The sequence below is a fragment of the Oculina patagonica genome, chromosome 14 (assembly GCF_052425735.1).
Source record: "Oculina patagonica isolate OP01 chromosome 14, crgOcupat, whole genome shotgun sequence".
In the NCBI taxonomy this organism is placed as follows: domain Eukaryota; kingdom Metazoa; phylum Cnidaria; class Anthozoa; order Scleractinia; family Oculinidae; genus Oculina; species Oculina patagonica.
The window spans coordinates 4,008,897-4,031,210 of record NC_135771.1 but is presented as its reverse complement, the minus strand read 5'-3'; the positions used below and the strand labels follow the sequence as shown (position 1 = coordinate 4,031,210).

At 37.8% G+C, this 22,314-nt stretch overlaps 2 protein-coding genes across 2 annotated transcripts; one reads left to right on the top strand and one right to left on the bottom strand.

The window, feature by feature from the left end:
- Nucleotides 1–75: 75 nt before the first annotated feature.
- LOC144639141 (G-protein coupled receptor-associated protein LMBRD2B-like) lies at nt 76–17,422 on the bottom strand. Its single transcript, XM_078498389.1, has 14 exons — nt 17,133–17,422; nt 16,640–16,851; nt 15,302–15,469; nt 13,390–13,600; nt 12,707–12,781; nt 11,663–11,835; nt 11,046–11,117; nt 10,862–10,914; nt 8,464–8,645; nt 6,121–6,254; nt 3,700–3,808; nt 2,790–2,991; nt 2,196–2,239; nt 76–1,675 (listed from the first exon to the last, which is right to left on the bottom strand). Exons 1-14 carry the CDS (start codon nt 17,304–17,306, stop codon nt 1,373–1,375), a joined length of 2,112 nt encoding a protein of 703 aa, XP_078354515.1. The 5' UTR covers nt 17,307–17,422; the 3' UTR covers nt 76–1,372.
- Nucleotides 17,423–17,471: 49 nt separating this feature from the next.
- LOC144639143 (putative methyltransferase YdaC) lies at nt 17,472–21,947 on the top strand. Its single transcript, XM_078498391.1, has 3 exons — nt 17,472–17,590; nt 19,417–19,596; nt 21,250–21,947. The coding sequence occupies exons 1-3, from the start codon at nt 17,507–17,509 to the stop codon at nt 21,640–21,642; spliced, it is 657 nt and encodes a 218-aa protein (XP_078354517.1). The 5' UTR covers nt 17,472–17,506; the 3' UTR covers nt 21,643–21,947.
- The last annotated feature ends 367 nt before the right edge of the window (nt 21,948–22,314 follow it).

The following is a 22,314-nucleotide window of genomic DNA, read 5'->3' as shown; positions in this document are numbered from 1 at the left end:
CATAATGTGAAGCTTTTGGGAAACGTGGATGCACACATGTATGTAATGTCAAAACAAATGCATCATCATCAATAGTATGAGTTTAAAAGATTTTTATTGAACAGCAAAATGTTTCATTCTTGCTAATAAGTTATTAATAATAAATACAATCACAAACAACAATTTACAATATCACTTACAGTTTCGTTAAGGTTTAATCCACTTAATAGGTACCTACGGTAGTTACTTAAAATTTGGTCCTTTAGGTACAAAGTAATCATGTTATTGCAGTAACAATTTATTAAGTTAAATGCTTATTTCTACCCTGTCCATGAAAGTTTAATTAAAAATATGTTTAAACATTGAACTGTTACCTGTTAAATTTTACAATGCTGGTTTCCTGCCTGCTAACTGCTACAAAAAAACACCCTCCACACACAAATGACTTATAAACCATAAATTCAACTAATGAAATTTTTAGAACTTAAGTCTATGTGTATAGTGCAAAAGGAAATAACCAATGTACATACAGCAATAAAATGAGCCTACACGGGCAGGGGAATGATTAATGAACTGCCATTTTGGGCATAATTTGAAAGCATCAACTGAAAGCATCACCATCATCACCATTAATAGCCATTACATAAGATAACAACTGGATCACAAACCCAAACTGTGATAACAATAACACAGTATCGGTAATATGGTTCGTTTATACCTTGAGTATTCTTCAAATATCAATTTTGGTTCATTTACCTATTATTAAAACAAATCAATTTGATTTGATAATAGCTCTTAACAGTGGTTATATACCTCCAGTTATTCAGTCATTGACCATACATCTTTTTACAGTTCACTCTGCATCAGCTAACAGATTTCAATTCATAAATAACTTTTTCCCCCATAGTTACATTCTGAAACTTTGCTACAAGTAAAACATTCCAACCTTCCATACATAAATATTAAGCTTTACCTCTTTCAGACCCACGATCAAAATGCCAGTTTATTTATGACAATTTTCCGAAGATTTTCAAAATGTTGTACGATGTTTCAAAACATTTTACGAACTGCCAAAAACTTCCAAAGATATTTTGGCTTAATATGAATAAACTTTGGTTCATTGAGCATTGAAACATGGCAAACTCTGCGAGCTGATTGGTCAAAAATGATATCACATGTGAATATCATTTTTATCACACTGTATGTGTGATACCATATTTATTGATTTGCTACCACTCACTATACCAATTAAGTATTATTAATATTATTTTACCTAGTTGATGATTTCTTTATTCTCACCACCTGTCTGCTTGACAATGTAAGGAGAAATAAGATGTTGATCAATCTTGGGATTTACAGGTTAACATCAACGTGATTTCAAAATTCCTTTTTGTTATAAATCATCAAAGATGTTCTTTGGTGCTCGACTAGAAGAAGACGCTCCATATCCTGTCCCCGATGTTGCATCATAACTTGACGATAAACTATTGGTATCATAATCAACAGCAGACAACAATTCAACACGATCATTTTCAGTGTCAAACCTAGAGTACTTGGCATACTTTCCATCAGATCCTGTTAGGTTTGTACTGGATGTTGCATGGTCACTTTGAATTGAGAGTCCCCGCCCTTCACGCTCTGCTCTTCGAGCTGAAAGTTTTCTTTTTGCTGACTCAGCTCTTTCTGACCAAGATTCCTAGGATTGAACAATGCATCATTTTAATTCACTAATGTCCTAGGCTAAATCCAATTCTAATGTCTGCTCCTGTTAGTGAAGCCCTTTTGGTTAAAACAAAATTCTAATTGAGCATACTAGGGAGTAGTGCCAGCTCCTTTGGTACACCAATTCTGAATACAACGTGGAACCCTGATTTTTCAAATAAACTTATTATATATATATATCTTTAACCTCCAGATTAATTGACTCTTAGACTCTTAAGGTTGTCTTTTTTTTTGGGGGGGGGGGGGGGATCCTAGGGAAAATGTGGGAACTCCTGCCAAGATTTGGATGATCTGACTTTCTACTCTGTCTTGCATCAAACCCTGTTCAACAGACTACTCTCTCTAAACCGACACCTATGTGAGACAGACACCTGGGATTGGACCCGACTTTGCCATTCTTCAGTCATTTTACTGTAACTAAACTCACTATAAGACAAACAGTTGGAGCCCATCCCCATGGTGCCTGTTTTAGAAAGAGTTAACTGTACACTCACCTTACGACTGCCATCTTCAGTCAGCATCTCTCTCTTTCTTCTCTCTGCAAAGGTGTCAGGACAAAATGTTGTAGTTGACTGTAGAAATGCCAACCAAAGCTATGTCTAGAACTTTGTTGCCTGTGCATATGAACTCTGGCAAAAAATGAAATAACTGCCATATTCTGCCAATGTCCAAATCAGGGATGGTAAAACTAATGCACTGGGGCAGGGGAGCTTGTCCTCCAAACAGGGTTTTGCGAAGTGGATCAGGGGGTGGGAGCCAGGAGATTAGGGGGAGGGGGGTAAAAGAGGGCAGGAAACGGTATTCCCAAGATGGTGGGAGCCTTAAGAAAAATTTTGCAACAGTTTTAAATATTTTGCGATTTAGTCCATATTAAATATTTTTTTTTAACTCACTGATTCAAAAACACCATGCCAGTGTTTTTTCATCCACTTGCCTCACTGAAAAATCAACCTATTATTGATGGCAGTGGAATTAAAAACCTGTTTCTATGAAACATTTACTTTGCCACCAGACATTATCAATGATGAATTCATTTCAAACACATCCGTGAACTGGAGGTTCAACAGATTACTGTAACTGCCGCTTACCTCTACGCGCAATGTCCTTTCCCTCGCTGACGTATTCTGCTGACAAATCATCTTCAATGATAAAAGTTTGGAAACCAAGACAATTCAGACATCTGGTACCAAGACTGAAGTATGTAGCCAAGCACACCAACACAACACACATAGGATAGTACACATTAACGCCCTTGGAAATGAAAGATAACACGTCCATGTGGCCCATAAACTGTAAAGGAATAAAAGAAAATTATTAAAATGATTTTTAATAATTGTCAAAATCATGGCAAGCTGAAAAGAAAAGCAGTGCTGATCCAGAAAACGCTTTTAATCAACAACAGCAGAAAAAGCGTAAAAACCTCAAAATTTCTTCGCCTACAGTTAAATCCTGATAACTCAAACTTCTCCTTATTTTGAACCTTTTACAAGATTCCAGTTATTGGGATTCAACTGTAGAGTGCGAATTTCTGGATGTAACACTGCTGAACTAGTATATAGTCAACTCTCTAAAACCAACACCATTGGGACCAGCTGCAACTGTCTGTTTTATAGAGGTGTTCGCAGGCTTTTAGCCAGGTGGGAGTCCTATGGACGGCCACTTTTCAGAGAAAATTAATGTGAATATGGGGTTTTTAAGCAAATTGGGAAATCTTAAGATATTTTTGCACACATAACTGTAGAAAAACACCTTGCATGATCCTCAGGCCCTCCTATGGGGACAAAGTCAGGCCTTATAAAAATTTTGGACTCCCACTTTTTAATTCCTGGCTAAAGGCCTGGGTGTTCGTCTTATAGGGATTTTAGTTACAGTAAAAATTATGACTGAAAAACGGCAGGGATGGGACCAACACCAGGTGTCTGGTCTTAAAGAGGTTTTCCATTTTTATTATGAAGGTGTCTGTTAAGAGACAGTTGACTGAAAACATTAAATTCTTACCTTAGTGAATGAAGTTTCCACATTTTTAGCTGATCCAGTTACATGTCCATCAAGATGAATGACAGCAAGGAAGTTTAGACACAAAGCATATGTCAGACGACAAAGCAGCCTAAAAAGGGATAACATTGAGAATTTAAAAACAACATTTCTGGGGAGTGAGCCTCATGACATAATTATGTTGTCATTCACATTTCCATCCTTGGTATTAGCCGCCCTTACTTCGTGATGGATTCCTCTCATTTGTCAAGTTACTTAAGACGGGAGAGCCATAAATTTCAACCGCGGGCCCACATTAGCATAAATTCGAAAAATTTGAAAAAAATTCACAGCATAGCCCTAGGTAAACTATAACTATAAATATATATTTTACTTCGATTCGATGAATATTTTAGGCGTACGGAAGTGATATTGATTTTGCATCTCTCGGAAGCGGTTTCAGGGGTCTGATACCGCACACTTCAAACACCTCAATTTCAAAATTAAAACGATCTCTTTCGAAACAACAAATACATCATCTAAAAGAATAGATAATTATACACATTTTGAATGGTTATTTTCTAAGTTTGAATCAATATTAAATATGTGGGAGATTTTTAATTCTTTACATCATTTTGAGACATTTCACGCAAGGCAAAATTGACAAAATTCAGCGCCTAAAATCATTGCCTGGTACATAAGCTAAGGTATAAAAACGTATACCACGTGAAAGAGCATTGTTTCTTTGAAAATCCGTTTTCAAAACCACGGGCTACTAAAAAGACGATTTTTAACGGCCCGAAATGCAAGTAGTACTTTCGTGAAATTTGAGCTTCGCCGTAACGGCTTCGCGATGCTTGAAACTCACAAAGAATAACAAATAAACATATTTAAACAATACAGTTTTAATAATACTTGTCAACAGGTACCAGAACATACTCGCAAGACTATTTGGCGTGGTGTTGTATCATTTCTAGGAAATAAGAAACCATTTTAGCCGTTTTATTTGACCTCGAGTTCCAAAGTAACGGAAAGCAAACACAGGTCACGTAGCGTTTGTTAAGGTCAAAGCACCCTTTATCAGATCAAATTGTAATCAATGAATTTCATTTGTAACACAGATAACAAGAGCTACAATCAAATAATGTTCACACCTTATAATAAGTAGTCAAAGCACCCTGGAAACTTTAAAAAATCCAATCGAAGCCCATCGAAAACAACATCTATTCTTCGCTGGTTTGATTCAACTGTGCTTATCGTTAGCTTGCGTTACATAATGGATAGACCGCTGACAAGCTGTTATATTTTGCGGGCTTGATTCTACAGAAGGACGTTTATCCGTCCTTTACAGTCTATTAAATATTTTATTATTGTTGTTAGTGACCCCTTTTACTCTAAATGTTTGTTAAGTAAACTAAAGCGTGACCTTAACTCGGGTGACTTTCAACAGATGCCACTTAGAAACGAACCTTTATTTTCTTAGGGGGGGGGGGGAGGGGTGGACATTAGCCAAATAAGCAGTGGGCTGTTGTCGTGTCCTGTGGATGGGTGCATCTGCACCTATCAAAAGTACTACAACCTTGAGCGCCATTTGCTGTTCGGAAAGTTTCCCGTGGTTTTGAAAACGGATTTTCAAAGAAGAAACAATGCTCTTTCACGTGGTATACGTTTTTATACCTTAGCTTATGTACCAGGCAATGAAAATAGGCACTGAATTTTGTCAATTTTGCCTTGCGTGAAATGTCTCAAAATGATGTAAAGAATTAAAAATCTCCCAAATATTTAATATTGATTCAAACTTAAAAAATAACCATTCAAAATGTGTATAGTTATCTATTCTTTTAGATGATGTATTTGTTGTTTCGAAAGAGATCGTTTTAATTTTGAAATTGAGGTGTTTGAAGTGTGCGGTATCAGACCCCTGAAACCGCTTCCGAGAGATGCAAAATCAAGATCACTTCCGTACGCCTAAAATATTCATCGAATCGAAGTAAAATATATATTTATAGTTATAGTTTACCTAGGGCTATGCTGTGAATTTTTTTCAAATTTTTCAAATTTATGCTAATGTGGGCCCGCGGTTGAAATTTATGGCTCTCCCGTCTTAAAACGTTTTTTCCAGAAAATATCCATACCCCTCCCACGGAAGTTTTTTTGATTTGAATCCCCCTCTGGAAATTCCATTTGAGCCCCATACTTTACTTTAAAAGTTTTGGCTTTTGAGACCTCCTCGGAATTTCCAATGACCTTCAATAGGGTAAGTATGGATAGTTTCTGGAACTGCACAATATAACTCAAACCATTATGGCTTGGTTTTCTTTGATGTATATTTTTGAGTTTAGCCAAATCATGATAAAAAATAGATTGTACTGCTCCTTTAATAAGTTAAATTTAAGGGAGATTCAGAACAAAGATTGTTGTTAGCTAGAGTAACTGTCTACTTACAATCCACTGAAGAGTAAGCTGTTTGGATCTGTCTGGTGCTTTGGGGCAAAGTAGTAATAGTTGAAGAATCTCATTTTGAAGACAGTGTAGTAAACACAGACACACATGTAGGAAATGGTTATACATGAAATCACCTGCAACAACAACAAAAACTTGTTTATTATATAAAAATGTAGTGGTAAAGCCAGTAGTAGCAAATCAATAAAAATAGTGTCACACTTGTAGTGATAAAAATGATATCCACACATGAGTGATACCATTTTTGACCAATCAGCTCCTACCACAGTTTGCCATGTTTCAATGCTCAATGAGCCAAAGTTTATCGATATTAAATCAAAACATCTTTGGATCTTCCTCAGCAATCTTCAGAAATTTTCAGAAAATGTTCACAAACATTTGAAGGCGTAAGCGCAAGAAACGCACTTTGTGTTTTGGCCAAATTGAAAATTCTCACAAACAACTCCAAATTTCGCACGCAAGTTCGTTTACGTGTGCTCAACACTGCCCTGTATTTAATTTTGCTGGTCTTTCCTTCGTTTTCGAAAAATAACACATGCAAAAAGACAAGGTTTTTGCTTTCGCGGCGTCTTTTGACTTTTCTTTTACAAACGATTAATAAAGGAAACCTTTTGTTTCTCAAGACGATGAAGTCAGCTAAATTTTTAGGGTTAAAGTCCTAGCCCTAACGCAAAAGGTAACCCCAAGGCCGTAGGGTCGGGATTAGAGTTTCAGATTAGGGTTACAGACTTAGCCCTAACGCAAAAGCCTAGCCCTAACGCAAAAAAAAAAAAAAAAAAAAAAGTTTAACACTAACCCCAAGGGATTAGGGAGTTAAGCCGTTTCAAGTTAAGTTTAGGATCAGAGTCAGCCTCAACCTTTTATAGATCGCGCTTTTAATGCAGTAAGCTTTCACGCCAGTTTGCTTGCAGCTAGCTTTTTCTGCAGTCTGTTTGCAGTTATCTAGTTTTTGTTGTTTCGGGCAAGACTATTCTACTCTGTTACCGTTACCGTTAGCTGTACTGAATTTGCCGAGGTGAAAGTGAAATAAAGACTGATTGTTGATTGAATACGTTTGCTCGTGTTGTCACATTATACTAGTTTTGCTTTCAGTTGAGTGCCGCCGGCTTGCTCTCACTTCTATCTCCACTCCTTACATCATCACACATCTACAAAATCCCGCGAAAACAAGATAAACTTATGAGGTTTTCGTTCGCACGAATCGATAGATTCATTGATGAATATTTAATGAGACACAGAAAATATTTTGCGAAGGGAAGGTGTCCTGGGGAACATACAAAGAATTTTTTAAAGTCTAAAACCAGGTCACTTCTCGGCAACTTTGTCGCGGCAGCACCCAAGCGGATCCTGCAAAACTCGCGTTGACGAAGTTCCCGGCAAGAAACCTCTTGTTTTAGACTCTCTATGCCGCCAGGCTCAAAACTACCTCGGTTTGTGCAACGTTTTTTCCGAAGCGCTAAACAGCGCTGTTGTACAAAACAAAGGCAGAAACATCACTCAGTTCTTCGAGCGATGCTGTAAACTTACTGGTATTCAGACTTAATGATGTCCTTCAACCACCTGGCAGCAGCACTTACGCTAAAACTAACCAAAGGCTTCAAATGATTTTCAGGAACAAACGGCCATTTTTTTTTTCTCTTTCCTCTCACGTGACGCCTATCAGGTGACATCGCGTCACAATGTGTTCAGTCCAGTCCTTTTCTTAAAGCGAATCCTCAAAATGGTGGATAGGAACTAAAATCATGGCTCTGACACGTTTTTCAACCTCCCCGGACAGTTAAATAACGCTAGAAGGAAAGATTTACACGCGATGTGTCAAAAAACTCATGCTGCTGGCTGACGGTGGAAAACGTAAGCTTTGCAAAACGCCTTTGTTCTTTGCATACGTAATTTCTAAAAAACGAAGTTAGATTCAGCGAATTTGAATACAGATCAATGTTAAGCACACGTAAACGAACTTGCATGCGAAATTTGGAGTTGTTTGTGACATTTTTTAATTTGGCCAAAACACAAAGTGCGTTTCTTGCGCTTAGGCCTTCATTTGTATGACCTTCCGACAACATTTTAAAAATGGTTTGAAATCTTTGGAAAAGCATTAAAAAACCTCGTTAGTTTCAATTAATAAACAAAATAATACATGGTTGCTAATGGATATGAAAATTCTCTTCTTGTGTTCAAACAGCAACAACTACAACGGCTACATAAGATCACTATTTCATTTTGTTGGGAATGAATCATACACCTTTTAAACAAATTGAGCATGCAAATAAACACAATGTCTATTTAGATTACACTCAGATTCGTAACTATTTTTCCAGCACAAACCTCAACATAGAAATAATAATATCCTTCACTTGCACTGTGAATCATCTGTGCAAATATTGACAACACAGGCTTGTCATTGAAGAATGTCACCTCTGACCAGACAAGGGTCACTGACAACAGAAATAGAAGAACTGCAGTTATACGCAACAAGGATGGTAACATCCACACACGCCAGTACCACTCTGAAAAGAATTTACAAAATACAAAATGATTATTTAAAATAATATATAAAAAAAGAGTGATTATTGTTTAATAATCCCCGAGACGAACGTACATGTAGCATGATATTTTTTATATCACTCTTGAACTCAGTTCAACTTTAATATTATTTTGTCATACAAAAGGCACTATGTTGCCCAGGGGGGGGGGGGTACTCCGACTTGTGAATGATGGGGATGATCGAATGAAGGCAAAACTCAGGACCCAAAAAAGTCCCTAAGTCTTCCAACATTACCCAAAAAAATCCCTGGACCAAAAATAACCCCTTAAAAATCCCTTGTCAAATTACCCCTAAATTGCCAGGAGGGCAAATAACGCTCGGGTTTAATTATTCATCATACCATAAATACGCCAAGGCCGTGCCAAAGCACTTTAGTTTGTTTTTAATACCCTAAAAGATCCCTTATTTAAATCAAGTCACCCAAAAAAATACTTGCCAAATCTTTTTACCCAAAAAAATCCCAGAATCGAAAATTTCAAACCCAAAAAAATCCTTCGATCATCCCCGTCATTTACAAGCCGGAGTACCCCCCCTGGGCTTTGTTGCAAAATAAATTTTACATTCTTCTTGTTTTCAGCGAAGGAGGTTACTTGTAAAAAAAGAAAGATTGGAAAATTAAATCTTTTTAAAAATTTTCTTCATTTTGTTAACCATAAAAATAATAAAATTTTTGTGCATTAGAAAATGGAAATAAATACTGCCACCAAAATTAAATTTATAACATGACTCACACTAATCAATGACTCTTGGTTACATATATGTTGTGGTTTAATTTTATCCATGGTTTAAATTTTTTCAAACCAGTTTGATTTTCATTTCCCTTTGTTTCAGATTATGATAATAAACGTAAGACAATGAAAAATAATCAAAGTCTCTTCGAGATATCAACGTTTTTGCATGAAGTATGAGTCGAAGGTTTATCCTGCGCATTGTTCTTCAAACTTATCATTACAGTTTCTTTGTAGTTTAGTTTAACAATTTCCTATCTTCGCGGAGGAAATGCAGCCATATAATTTTGTCAAAAATGGCTCGTCCACGCCGGGTATTTATACACATATTCCTTAACATTACACAAATAAACAGTGCAAATTTCAGCGAGATCTGACAATTCTATACTTTAAAATTGCAAGGACCTTTCGAGGCAGTCGATTACGGCAGCGAAATTAGCAAATGAAACAGCAAAATATGCATTCCACGCTTTGTTTTTGCGACGCCATATTTGAATTGTTATAGGTAGACCGCTGTTCAATGTGTTCAAGGCCGTATCGTTACGATTGCTCCACGAAAAAGCACGAAAAAAAAATATGGATATTTCCGACTACTGTCGGAGAAAACATTGCGCATATAATTGCAGTGTAAACAAATCGTTACACTCAAGCTGCGTTTTGTCTAGGCTCTGCGAGGGTCGGATATCAAGACCCAGGATTAAACAAAAGCCATATATACAGTTAATGTTTCAGTGAATGCTTTCGAATTATATTTAAAGATGAAATACGAAAGAATTTTGCTGTCTTTGACTGAAATTCCACTCGAACTGCGTAGATACGATCGCATGTTGTAAAGCCGATTCATGCAACATTGCTGTCAACACGAAATCTCGTCCCTAACGACCTAGGCAGATGACGAATTGTTAACCGCTCCTAAGCTAAAAGAAGCGCGCCCCCATCTCTTGCATTTGTTTTAACTTCAATAATATCTTTGAAAAGAGTGAGTTTTTTGGTATGGTTTATTTTTGACGTTTGTAATTTTTAAACGATGAAGTGCTAGATAGATTATTTATTCGTGTTTTAGTTACGCAATCCATTGTTTGTGCGACGCTTTTTATAGATCGCCTTTCAGACACACGTGCGTTGAGATAAGAAACCTGACATGTCACTTTTAAAATTGTTACATAACGTTTGTAAATGTGACAAGTCACGTTTTTTTCCACAAGATCGCAAGTGATCACCCACAGCGGAAAGTAATCCCTTGAGAAATTAAAACAGTCCCTTGAGAAATTAAAAAAGTCCCTTGAGAGTTTACAAATATGTGGTTCCAAATTTTGTTCACATAACCCCTATTCTACGTTTTTAGCTTGTAAACAAGCAAAAACGTCGAAAAAATCAAACTGGTTTGAAAAATTTTAAACCAAATATAAAATTGAACCACAACATATACATAGTCACACTGATGACATACCCACAACAGGTCCAATCCCAGTAGATGGTCCTCGCAACGAAGATTTGTAATGTCTACAAGAAGAAATAGCCAATAAGTTTTCATAGAGATGGAATATAAAAGAAAACTTCCACTGCAAACACAGGGTACGTAATTATTTACATCATGAGAATTGAGAATTGTCAAAAATAACTGCCATATGTACCTGTCACTGCTGCCAGTATTTCGTGATAGATCTTCTAACTCAAACACTTTTTCAAGCTGCATATTCCACTGGCTAAAAAATGAAAAAAAAATGACACATACAGAAACATGAGCATTTTTAAGCCTGGTTCTCATATGATTGCTCTGATCGTTCCTTTTTCATTGATCATTTGCAAATATTAAGACGATCATAGAGGATCGAAGCGATGGGGGGTTCTTGTATGATCGTCCCAATCGCCTGGTATGAGCGCAGACCTAAGGAAAACAATCATTTTAACGCTAGATCCAACACAATGGCAGCCTATATGGTGGCCTCATATCTTCTCAGTTATTGCAGTTTTACGGCAAGAAGGGAATGAGAAGCCAAAAGGATCGTACATTGTACACAGGCGATCCAAGCAATTGTGATCACCTCTGTTGCCGCAAAAGTTGGCGATCGTCTGTGTAATGTTCTCATATAGTCGCCCCCATCGCAAGAAAACCTTTTTGAAGTGACAGAGGCGATGGAAACGATGGGGCGATTATATGACAACCAGCCTTTAGGACAGCGCTGTCTTGTAGTCAAGCAAGGTTTTTTTTTTAATAATGACAAGTTTTGCAACATGTCTATCCTCTCACCATTGAGTGCGTTTCCATGTATGTGTGATGGTAATGACCCTTTTGTGAAGTTTTGCCAGGATTTTCTCTGTGTATGTCTCTGTTATCTTACTCCCAGTCTCCTTGAGATAGTCCTCGTAATCAACATAGTCATCAGTTCCTCTGTTAAAATTGGATTGTGAAGGCTCTGGGAACTAAAATGAGAAAAATTCATCATTGATTTCTCACATCAGTTGTAAACACATCAGCAGTAATTTTATGAATTAATTGGCTACCTTATTACATGAAATTTTGGCGTCACGTTAATTTAGCGATTTTGAAAAATCCGTATTTAGCGACACATTAATTTAGCGATTTTTCGTAAATTTTGCAACATAAGTCACTTAATTTTAGCGATTTCACAAGCTAAAACTTTTTTGCGAATTAAGGTAAGGTATTCAAAACTTTTGCGATGACAATAGAACATGTAAAAAAAATAGTTGATCGTTTGTCTCATCCGATACATGTCATAATCGACCGTAAAATAGCGTGATCGTGTGAAACGGACCAGATGGCGGAATTTCATGTTATACTCACTTTAATTTAGCGATGATTTAAATTTAGCGACACTTAACTTTGGTGCATTTTAATTTAGCGATTTTTTGAAAAATCGCTAATATCGCTAAATTAAAGTGTCGCCAAAATTTCATGTAATAAGGTATGTGGTTTCAATACCAGTTACAGTTGAACCCCGCTATTTAGAACCGTCAAAGGGAAACAAAAAACAGCTCAAAATAGTGGGAGTTGGAAGTAGCCGATACTAAAATAAACTGACTGAAAGGCAAATCCAAGGGAAACAGGTTTTAGTTTGAACCAACAGGGAATTCAAAATAACTGAGTTTGAATAAGCGGGGTTCAACTTTGCCTACCTTCATAACTGGATTAGGCAAATTGTATCTTTTTGAAAGTGCAAAATAAATTGAATGCTTCACACCCAAAAAAGTCATTAATTCCATTTAAATACTTCATGAAAAAATGACTTCTTGTGAAGTCTTATTTAAGCAAATTATAATCAACTAGTTTTACCTTTTTAATGATAACTTCAAGGTACTTCCTAAGGGGATGTCTGTAACGTAACACTTCTGATGCACGAGTTACTTCCTATAAAAAAAGAAAGTAGTACAATTTACCATTACAGAGTAACAGTAAATGGATTACAACCAAAAAGAGTGCCTTTTAGGTGGCCACCTTTGGGGAAATGGTGATTGGTCGCTTAATAGAGGTGGCACTAAGTCCTGGTTGCCACAGACATCAGTTTTTAAACATTCCCTGACTTTTCCCTGATAAAAAAAACCCATTTCCCTGACCTAGTAAATACAAAATGTCAGATATAGTAGCGGCCTCCAGCCTCTGCTTCCAAGAATTAAAACAACAACAATGCTGAGATCACATTGACCAGAAGTGTTTCTTCCAGCCATAAATTGTATGAAATCAGTGGTGTCTGTTCTCCCTGACTCAAAATAAATTCCCTGGCTTTTTCCTGACCTGCAATAACTTAGAAGTTATTTTCCCTACCATTTCCTGACCTGTGGCAACCATGTAAATAAGGGTTTTATACAGCATTATACTGGAATTCCTTTTGGGACTTTTAGAACTAACCATTTAATGGGGGTGGCTGATTAACGGGTTATCGCTTATTAAATAGTAAGAGTTCAACTGTATTTAAAAACTTAGTTAAGTATCTGAAAGAACTGAGAATATGTTATTACCTCCAATACTTCAGAAAGTTGTTCTTCTGCCTCTTCTCTCTCAACACTCAGCTTTGATATCTTGAAGTAAGCATGAGCCATCTGGAATTCAAGCCTAGCAGTGTTCCATGTGGTACGCGGCACTTCTACCAAACCATATCCCATCAGGAACACCAGAAGCAGCAATCCCCAAGTGTTGGATGCTGTGATTCCAATGATTTTCAAATACGTTCTGAAACGACCAAAACATACATTCCCTCTAATTACTATTTATTGATTACCTTTTTAAACATGGGTCATGGGGCCCACGCCACCTGGTTTCTAGAGCTAGCATGTAGTGATTAGGAGTTTTGCTATTCCATCTAGATGGCATGCTCCCGGGGGAGGGGGGGATTTCTATATGAAAGGGATGGGGATGCTCATTTAATCTCCTAAAGGCCCATTTACACAGGCGATTTTTGACGCGCAACTCAATGCAATTTTTGTCGCGCCGAAGTTGCATCAAGTTTCAAACAGGTTCGAAACTCCTGCGACTCGCCGCGATTTTATTGCCGATAGTTTTCACACGTGCTAAATTTCGGTGATTTCATGGCGATTTTATCTCCGCAATATCGCGCCGAAGTTGCATGAAGTCGCCGCGATATCGCGGCAACATGATGCAACTTCGGCGCGACAAAAATTGCATTGAGCTGCGCGAAAAAAATCGCCTGTGTAAACGGGCCTTAAAGGAGACCAATCTACAATGTGGGGCATTAATGTTAGGACACTAAATGACTGCCTCCCACCCCCCAAGCAATGTTGAGAATTGACCATCCCACACACCAAGATCAGGTCATATGTTTGTCAACATTGCTCGGAGGGAAGGGGGTTTAGGAATGAACAATGGGAAACCCATTTTTTACGTAATATTTGATATGATTAAGAGATCGCCTTAACAAGTGTCCCAACTATTTTACCTCCATTGTAGGCATGGTTCAAGCCTTTCTGACCCCTTAAAGATGATTTCCAGTCTGTACTGCGCAGACTCAGGGTTTGTTTTCATTTTTGTTTTGAATTCGTTGAAATGTTACACTTCGGTGATAGCATACATGAAGTTTTTTAGTTCGCCATTACGGATCGTTTTGTTCAAGAATTCATGATGAGCTAAAACGTCCATTTGAAATAGCGTCGAGCTTCTTTTACTCGTTATTATTGTTTCGCAAGGATATCTGGCGTTAATAAAATTATGAAGAAAAAGGAAAGTTTTGTCCCGGAATTTTTATTTTTGCTAGTTAACATTCTTCCTGTTTGTGAGACTCACAAACATTGCAGGCGGAGATTGTGCAGTACGGACTGGAAATCATCTTTAAGGATACCATTTTTCATGTCTGATTGGTCTTGACTAACAATCGGGTATGAAAAATATTAGCGATCTGTCCTGAACACCCTAAGTGAGACCAAAATTCCTCTATACATCCCTAAGCGAGAGGATGAGCAGCCCCACCCCACATCTACTAGAGATCCTGTGAATGCAATGTACAGTTGAACATAAGTTTTTTACGATGGCTACCTTATCCCTTGAGCATTTGAAATTCCATAACTTTCCATGACCTTTTGCATGACTTTTCAAAGTTTTCCATGATCTAAATTAGACCATTTTTCTTGGAAATTCTCAAAAATTGTATTGATTTCGGGTTCAAACCTTTTCTTCACAAAAAATAACCTGCCTTATTTATTTTGTACAATCAGTACCATTTTCCATGACTTTCCATGGCCTAAACTTAAATTTCATGACTTTCCAGGTCTGGAAAATGAAATTCTAAAATTCCATGACTTTCCAGGTTTTTCATGACAGTCTGTACAAATCCTATTTAATCATGTATTAATTAAAACTATTTAAATTTTCATGGAAGCACCACTTATCGGCAGACAAGATTAGACAATATATACTCACCCATCTAAATGAAGATCAGGCTTCACAATAACATAGATCAGAAGAATACCAAAGATGACGAGATAGCTGCCATACCACAGGGCATTCTCATACAGAGCTGTTTTGATTTTACCTTGTACAGTAAAATCTCCAGCATATGAGTAGGACTGCATGATAGGAAGGATAAACCTTAAAAAGAAAGAAAAATAAATTAACCCCAAGATTGATCAAGATTTAATTTCTTCTCATAATGCTCACAAACAAGTAGACAGATCTGGGGTAAAGAAACTATTAATTATTAAAAGAAGTACCGTAATGATTCGATTTAGCGCCCGGGGCGCTTATTTACTTTTGGCAAACAACCAAATGTTCAAAAAACAAAACTTCTATAAATATTAGCAAATTGTTGAAAGTTCAGCTAGCAGTAAATATATATATGTACGGTATGGTAAATGTTCATCATGCGTTTATCTATTCGACGTCGATGACTTCAGTAGGGGCAGTTATCCGCAATAGGGGGCGCTTATTAGAAAAGGGGCACTTTTAAGAATGGGGCATGGGGACGCTTGTTAGAATGGGGGCGCTTATTGGAATAGGGGCACTTATTTACAAAAACACATTCGAAGGGGGGCGGTTATTCGGAAGGGAGCGCTTATTGGAAGGAGGGCGCTAAATCGAGGCTAATTTCACCAGTTAATTTCTGGTTAATTAGCTACATCCCTAAGCAGTGGTCGTGAATACAGTTGAATCTCAATAACTTGAACCCTCAATAAGTCGTGCCTCCCACTAACTTGAAACCTTTCCGATTCCCCTCCAGGTTGTTTCTTACTAATTTAACCCTCGATAACTAGAACTCCGATATTTTGAACCTTTTTTGATTTTGATTTTCCTTGAAAGTTCAAATTATCGGGATTCAACTGCAGATCAAGACTGACAAATATTTCATTCTGTCTGTAAATCAATAATTGATTTTTAAACTATTTAAATTAATATGTTTAATACTGGTGTATATAATTTTAAATTGGCACGTGATAAGTATTGATGATTTTCTTATATTACTTTAATAATCACCATTTTGGTTTAAAAAGATTTCTCATCCTTTTGTTAATGAGATTTTATTTTAGCATGCCATACAGGTGCAAAGCTGGGTTATAGTAACCTTAGAACTGATTAAACATTTCCAATTTTTTCCTGGCGATTTTGGTTGCACAAGCACAAATGCTGCTGTTACAAATTGTAAAATACGCTTCACTTTGTTGCTGGCAGTGAATGATATCCCAAGAAGATCATTTGTCAAAGATCCTAAAATATGCATAGACTGATTTTCTATTTACATTTTCACGTCTTTGAAGTACTCACCATGAAAGTATCTGGGAGGACCAGTAAACAACCCGCCAGAGATCAGGAAGAACTTGCTCTGGTAAATAACTCCAGGGTTTCTCACAATCTGATTGAGCTGTTTTGCTTGAGTTACTCTCTGAGACATTACTCGAGGAGTTCGACACTGTAAGCGGCGCCGTCGTAGGTACTAAGTGCACTTTAGCATCTTTCAAACATTTGTTATAGTAAGTCTAAACGATAAAAAAAAATATGACAAACATTGTTGGTATAAAGTTTGTCTGCTTGTGAAGAAAATATGGAAACGCTGTTTTTCTTTAGTAATAAGTTTATGCAGTAGCTCGACGTAAAATCGGCTGACAGATAGGCTTAATAAATTTAAGATTATAAAAATCTACATTGATGTGATGAAATCGACGTCGACTAGAGTTTCAAAATAAGCTTACATTTCGCTACAACCGGGTATAAATACAGTAATGGTAGGTAGTTTAACGTTAGAAACGACTTAACTTACCGCTGAAACGTCTAAAGGAAGAATGAAGACGATTAGAAACGAGAAATACCAAGCAATAAAGACAGCTATGGTCACAAGCCAGTGTTGCTTTCGCCAATTTCCATATTGATGAAGAAGACACAATGTGAGAAGAAACACAAAGATCATCTCCACCGTAAACGGTGCAGCACTCATCTTGGAACACCTTGGATCACACAGCAGCAAAGATGCGAGCCTGTAGTCGTAAAAATGCCAAGAAACGAGTCTGAAAAGTTTGATTACATTACGGAAGATCCTCAACAAACCGGTGATCAAAGCTCGCACTCGGCTAGGCCTGGGAACCAATAAACTATTGGCGTAAAGCCTGGGTAGGAATCGATGGTAATCCCAAGAGAATGGCGAAGTTTGTGGAGTTGTTTTCAAACTTGATTGCTAAGAATCTTCGAGAACCAAAAGGAATCACAGGGCGTTTTATATTGGTGAGGCAAACATAGATGTATTTGTTGTACACTGTCGAAGGGGTCGCAACGTAATATGACTTCGGTGGATCGCTATACTTCGGCGAACCACATGTGGATGGATCACAACCAAACCCTAAATAATGCACCTATCAATGTTAAGCCAGAGGGTGTTGGGGGGGGGGGGGGGTCGGGCATGAGGTGGGAATTTTGACATTTTCTTTAGAAAAAAGGAAAATTCCCCACACACCTCCCGGGACACAATAATTAGTCAAAATTCCCACCCGGTAGCAAGGGAAGGTGGTCATTTGTCCTTCAAACTTTGTTGCAGGGAATCATATATGAACAAAATCCCTACCCTGGGAACATCACATACAATCAAGATCCCTACCCTGGGGACTGACCTCAAGATCAAATTCCTGTGGTTAGCCCGACCCCCCCCCCCTCGGGCTTAACATCGATTGGTGCATAAGAAAAGTTCTAGGTCTTCGGAGGGAAGATTTCTGCATCACCCCATGATTACTTATATTATGCAAGTCTTATACAAGTTTATTAATTTTAGACTCTCAGCCTCTGCTGAAATGTGAAAATGAACTGACTAAATGCATTTATATTGCCCTGATATACCGGTATGTCAAGATAAGTCCCCTAGACCCTCCTAGCTAGTTTGTCTAGTAGTGTCTAGGATACAGACCAAGTCTCCCAGTATCTGTCTACTGAATTTTAAAAAGTATTTATTTTCGCACTTATTTCAGCCAATAAGTGGGCTATTCTTTTGGTTGGGGGGGGGGGGCAGGCAATGCGAGAAATTTGGTAGTCGATGTGTTCTCCTTTTTTGGAGCAGGGGAGTAGAGATGTCCACTAGTTTTGGACTGATAAGAGACAACCCATACAGTACATAAGTGGAAAATTGGTGATCTTTTGGATAAGTTATTTGGTTGACACGGTGGACTACTGATTAACATGCTGTACTCTAGATCAAAATAATGGTCTGTGTTTGAGCCCTGGCTGGGGTCTTTGCAAGACGCTTAACTCTCACAGTCCTTCTCACCCAGGAGTTAAAATGGGTACCGGCAAAGTTAAGACCATTTCATGCTGGGGGGTGGGGACTAACCTGGGAGGAATCCCGTATGAACAGAGCAGGGATGCAATTTTGGTCTCACTTTGTGTTTTGCGGTAGTTAGTTGTCAAGGACTCATTTAGGGTTGCATATGAAGAAATAAGAAGTGCTCCCATGTACCGTGTTATGTATGGACTAATCAGGCGTGGAATATCTTAAAGGGGTCAAGAAGCTTGAGATTAGTCTTCTTTCAAGATTTAATTCAAATTTTTCAACAAGTATCCCTGACATTTTCATATGGGAGTCCCTCATGGCAGGGAGATGACCTTGCTTTGGATTAGCATCACTTCTTGGTGGAGTAGAATACTCTGTGACTTAATGCCACAGAAACTGGGATAAGCTCTGGTAGTATAGGCCACTGCATGGCCCAACATAGACCTATCTTAGTCTATATTAATTATATTCAAGTAATGGGTTGTAGCAGGGCCGTAACCAGACCTTTGCAAATTTTGCTAGTGGTTTCTGGGCGCATGCCCTCCAGAAAATTTTTGAAATCTAGAAGCTATGAATCTCTTTCAGAGACATTTTTCATGAGGTATTTCTTGAGAAAAATCAGTCTTGTTCAACTGGGATTATTTTCCAAAAAAAACATATTTTGTTTTTAATCTTGGATAAAATATTAAGACAAGGTAAGTGCCTTGTCTTGCCTCTTGATAGTTGCGGCCCTGGTTGTAGAGAATACACTTGTTTGTTACTACATTAAATAACCGTACTCTCATTTTTCTAGACAGTTCTTAGAAAGTATAATGTTGTCCTAGAGGCAGAAGCCGTAAAACACCTTGATATTCAGCCTAATGACAATGTTCTTGAAGTGGGTTTCGGTCCTGGAGTTGGATTACATAATGCCTTGAAAAAAGTGGAACAAGGCACTGGTAAAGTGCATGGTATTGACATGTCTAAACAAGTTGTAAGTAATCAAGTCTATAATTTTAAATAAATAGTGTGGGATGTCAGGTAGATACCATTACAGACCTACATGAAAAATATTTACTAGCTATACAGCCATGTGCTGCAGGTGCATAAGATAAGTGAGTGACATGCAAAAACTGCCCTTTGATGTACAGTGAAGAAGCAAGCACTAGTGGAACTCATTATGTCACATGGAGCCAAACATGATCCAGCAACATGTGGAGGCCACTGACCATGACACTGGGGGGGGGGGGGGTACTCCCTATAATGGCCTATACGGGGAGGCTCTGCCTGAAAGGGGTACCTTTTTCATGCTTCAGGTGTATAAAAGGGTCTAGGATTTCACAAGTTTAGGTAAATTATGAAAGGGTAGGGTTATCGGTCATTAAGGTATTAAAAAGGGCCTTCAATCAAAATATTTCAAACAGACGCACCTTATGGATGTATCATTTAAATTTATTGAATGCTACATAAAAATAAGATAAGATAAGATAACTTTATTTATACACGGTTTTTACATCAGTCAATTAAGTTACCTATCTAACTAACTACAAAAATTTAATAACAACAATTCAAATAACAAAAAAAAGAAAAGTCTGCTTTTCATGGAGGCCGTGTCTAAAAATGGCATCAAGACTTCCTGTTTTAGGCGTATGCCATGTCTTTTAGGTATATGAAAAGGGTACCTTTTCTCAGTAAAAGGTATATGAAAGGGGTGCCTTTTCTCTCAAAATGGTATTAAATATAAAAGGGTAAGGGGTTGGACCTCGGGCGGAGCCTCCCCCTACAAAACGTTTTTGAGTAGTCCTCCCCGGGCCATGACATCCATTTGACAAAGACCACAGTCCTAGAGCAGGGAGTTCTACAAGTAAAACACCAACAGGCTTTCCTTAGCAATTAACGGCAGGTCCAGATTCAGTCAATGAAAAAATTCTTTTCAACACACTCCTTTAGTCCAAATTTATCTGACCATTTCATTTCTCTTACACTGTTAAAAATGTTGATAAATGTCAAGCATGGGCTGAAAGGAACTTTATTTCACTCTGATAAAGGACCCCACAGAAAATTTAACAGAACATTTTCTATACTCCAACATGCAAAATGCCTACCGTTTTACAAGAATGTACCTCTAGCGTGCTTGGCAGGCATTGAAAGGGGAGGAGGATGGAGGAAAAGGGAAAGGAGAAAAAGGAATAGGGGACTCCTTTTTTGCATTTTTCCGTAATTCCTCCCCTTCCCCTTTTTATGCCTTCCACCAGGATATATAGACCTATATATGTAACTTCAGCCTAAAAACAGTGCCCTTTCAGGTGAAGCCTCCCATTATAGTCCACTATAGAGAGTACCCGTCCTGGTAAACTAGGTTACAGAATCTCGTTTTGTGGGGGTGGCTTTAATTCATTTTTCAGTCACTCCTGTCTTACCCATGTCTCTGCCTTATCTTCCCTTACAAGTAGTTCCTGTAATATTTAATAATAATAATAATAATAATAATAATAATAATAATAAACTAATATTGTGCAATTATCAATTTAAAAATTTTCAATTGCGCATTACAATATAATAAAAAAATAAAAAAGCTAAGAATTTAAAATTTAAATTTACAAGCTAAAAAAAGTTTATTTATGAACTTTCTTTACCTTTATACTAGGTTCGCCAAGCCAGAAAGAACTTGAAGTCTTCCATAGAAAGGAAGAAACTTGAAATTCATTTAGGAAGCGTTATGGAACTTCCCTATAGTGACAACTCCTTTGATAGAGTGTTCCATGTCAACTGTTACTATTTTTGGCCAGATTTGGATAAAGGAATTTCTGAGCTCAGGAGAGTTATGAAAACAGAGGGTTTAATGGTGACAACACTTGCTCAAGACAGACTGAATGCGAGTGTTGACAAAGGATTGTTAAAATATGGACCTCACTGGCCACCAGATGTATACATTGCTAAGTTGTCAGAAGGAGGATTCATCAATGTCTCTATGGAATCTGTGAAAACAAAATCTGGATTTGCTTTTCAGGTTATTTATGCCTCAAAATCATTAGAATAAAACTAGGCCTAAAAACTGATCCAGTGTTCTGTGAGGGGGACAGGGGCGTCTGAACCTCCCGCCTCCCGTACCTTTTACTCCTGCTTCCCGTACCTTTTACACCCACCTCCCGCCCCTTTCCGTAGCTGTTCTCTCCTGTTTGTTCCATGTCCATTGCGAAATATAATGAAATGTTACAAAATTTTACTCGTTTTCGCCCGGTTCCCACCACCTTAAGAATCCCGCTTCCCACCCTCTCTCCTCCTGCTTCCCGCCCCCTTTCTCCCAGGCTCCCGCCCCCCTGTCCCCCTCCACTGTTCTCCTTGGTCTTTTTGTGTTCTTATAGCACTTTACATATCTTATCAGTATTTAATGGCAGGTTTTGTTCTGGTGAAAAACAAACTCAGCCATAACATCCTAGGTGACTGCTGCAGGTTGCTTACAGCGAATCCTCTTTGTTGCTTGTTGTGACTTGGTTTTGTCGGTTCATTTTATTTCCTGACACAACCCCAATGTTGACATTGACATTAGGAACACCATTTTTCTTACAGGACACTATTTTAGGCAACTTATCCTGAGCTGGCAAGATATGGGTAGCCAATCACAGCAGGACCTATATTATGGATCCTGAGGGGGGGGGGGGGCGGTTATAAATCCCATTTCCCAGCCTTAATTTTGCCCAAAAGCCATTTC

Coding starts and splice junctions, on each gene's coding strand:
- LOC144639141 (XM_078498389.1), bottom strand. CDS start 17,306: ATGAGTGCTGCACCGTTTACGGTGGAGATGATCTTTGTGTTTCTTCTC. Junction 13,601..15,301: donor CCTGATCTTCATTTAGATGG/GTGAGTATATAT, acceptor TGGTCGTTTCAG/AACGTATTTGAAAATCATTG. Junction 1,676..2,195: donor CTGAAGATGGCAGTCGTAAG/GTGAGTGTACAG, acceptor GTTCAATCCTAG/GAATCTTGGTCAGAAAGAGC.
- LOC144639143 (XM_078498391.1), top strand. CDS start 17,507: ATGGCGAAGTTTGTGGAGTTGTTTTCAAACTTGATTGCTAAGAATCTT. Junction 17,591..19,416: donor TCACAGGGCGTTTTATATTG/GTGAGGCAAACA, acceptor TCATTTTTCTAG/ACAGTTCTTAGAAAGTATAA. Junction 19,597..21,249: donor TTGACATGTCTAAACAAGTT/GTAAGTAATCAA, acceptor CCTTTATACTAG/GTTCGCCAAGCCAGAAAGAA.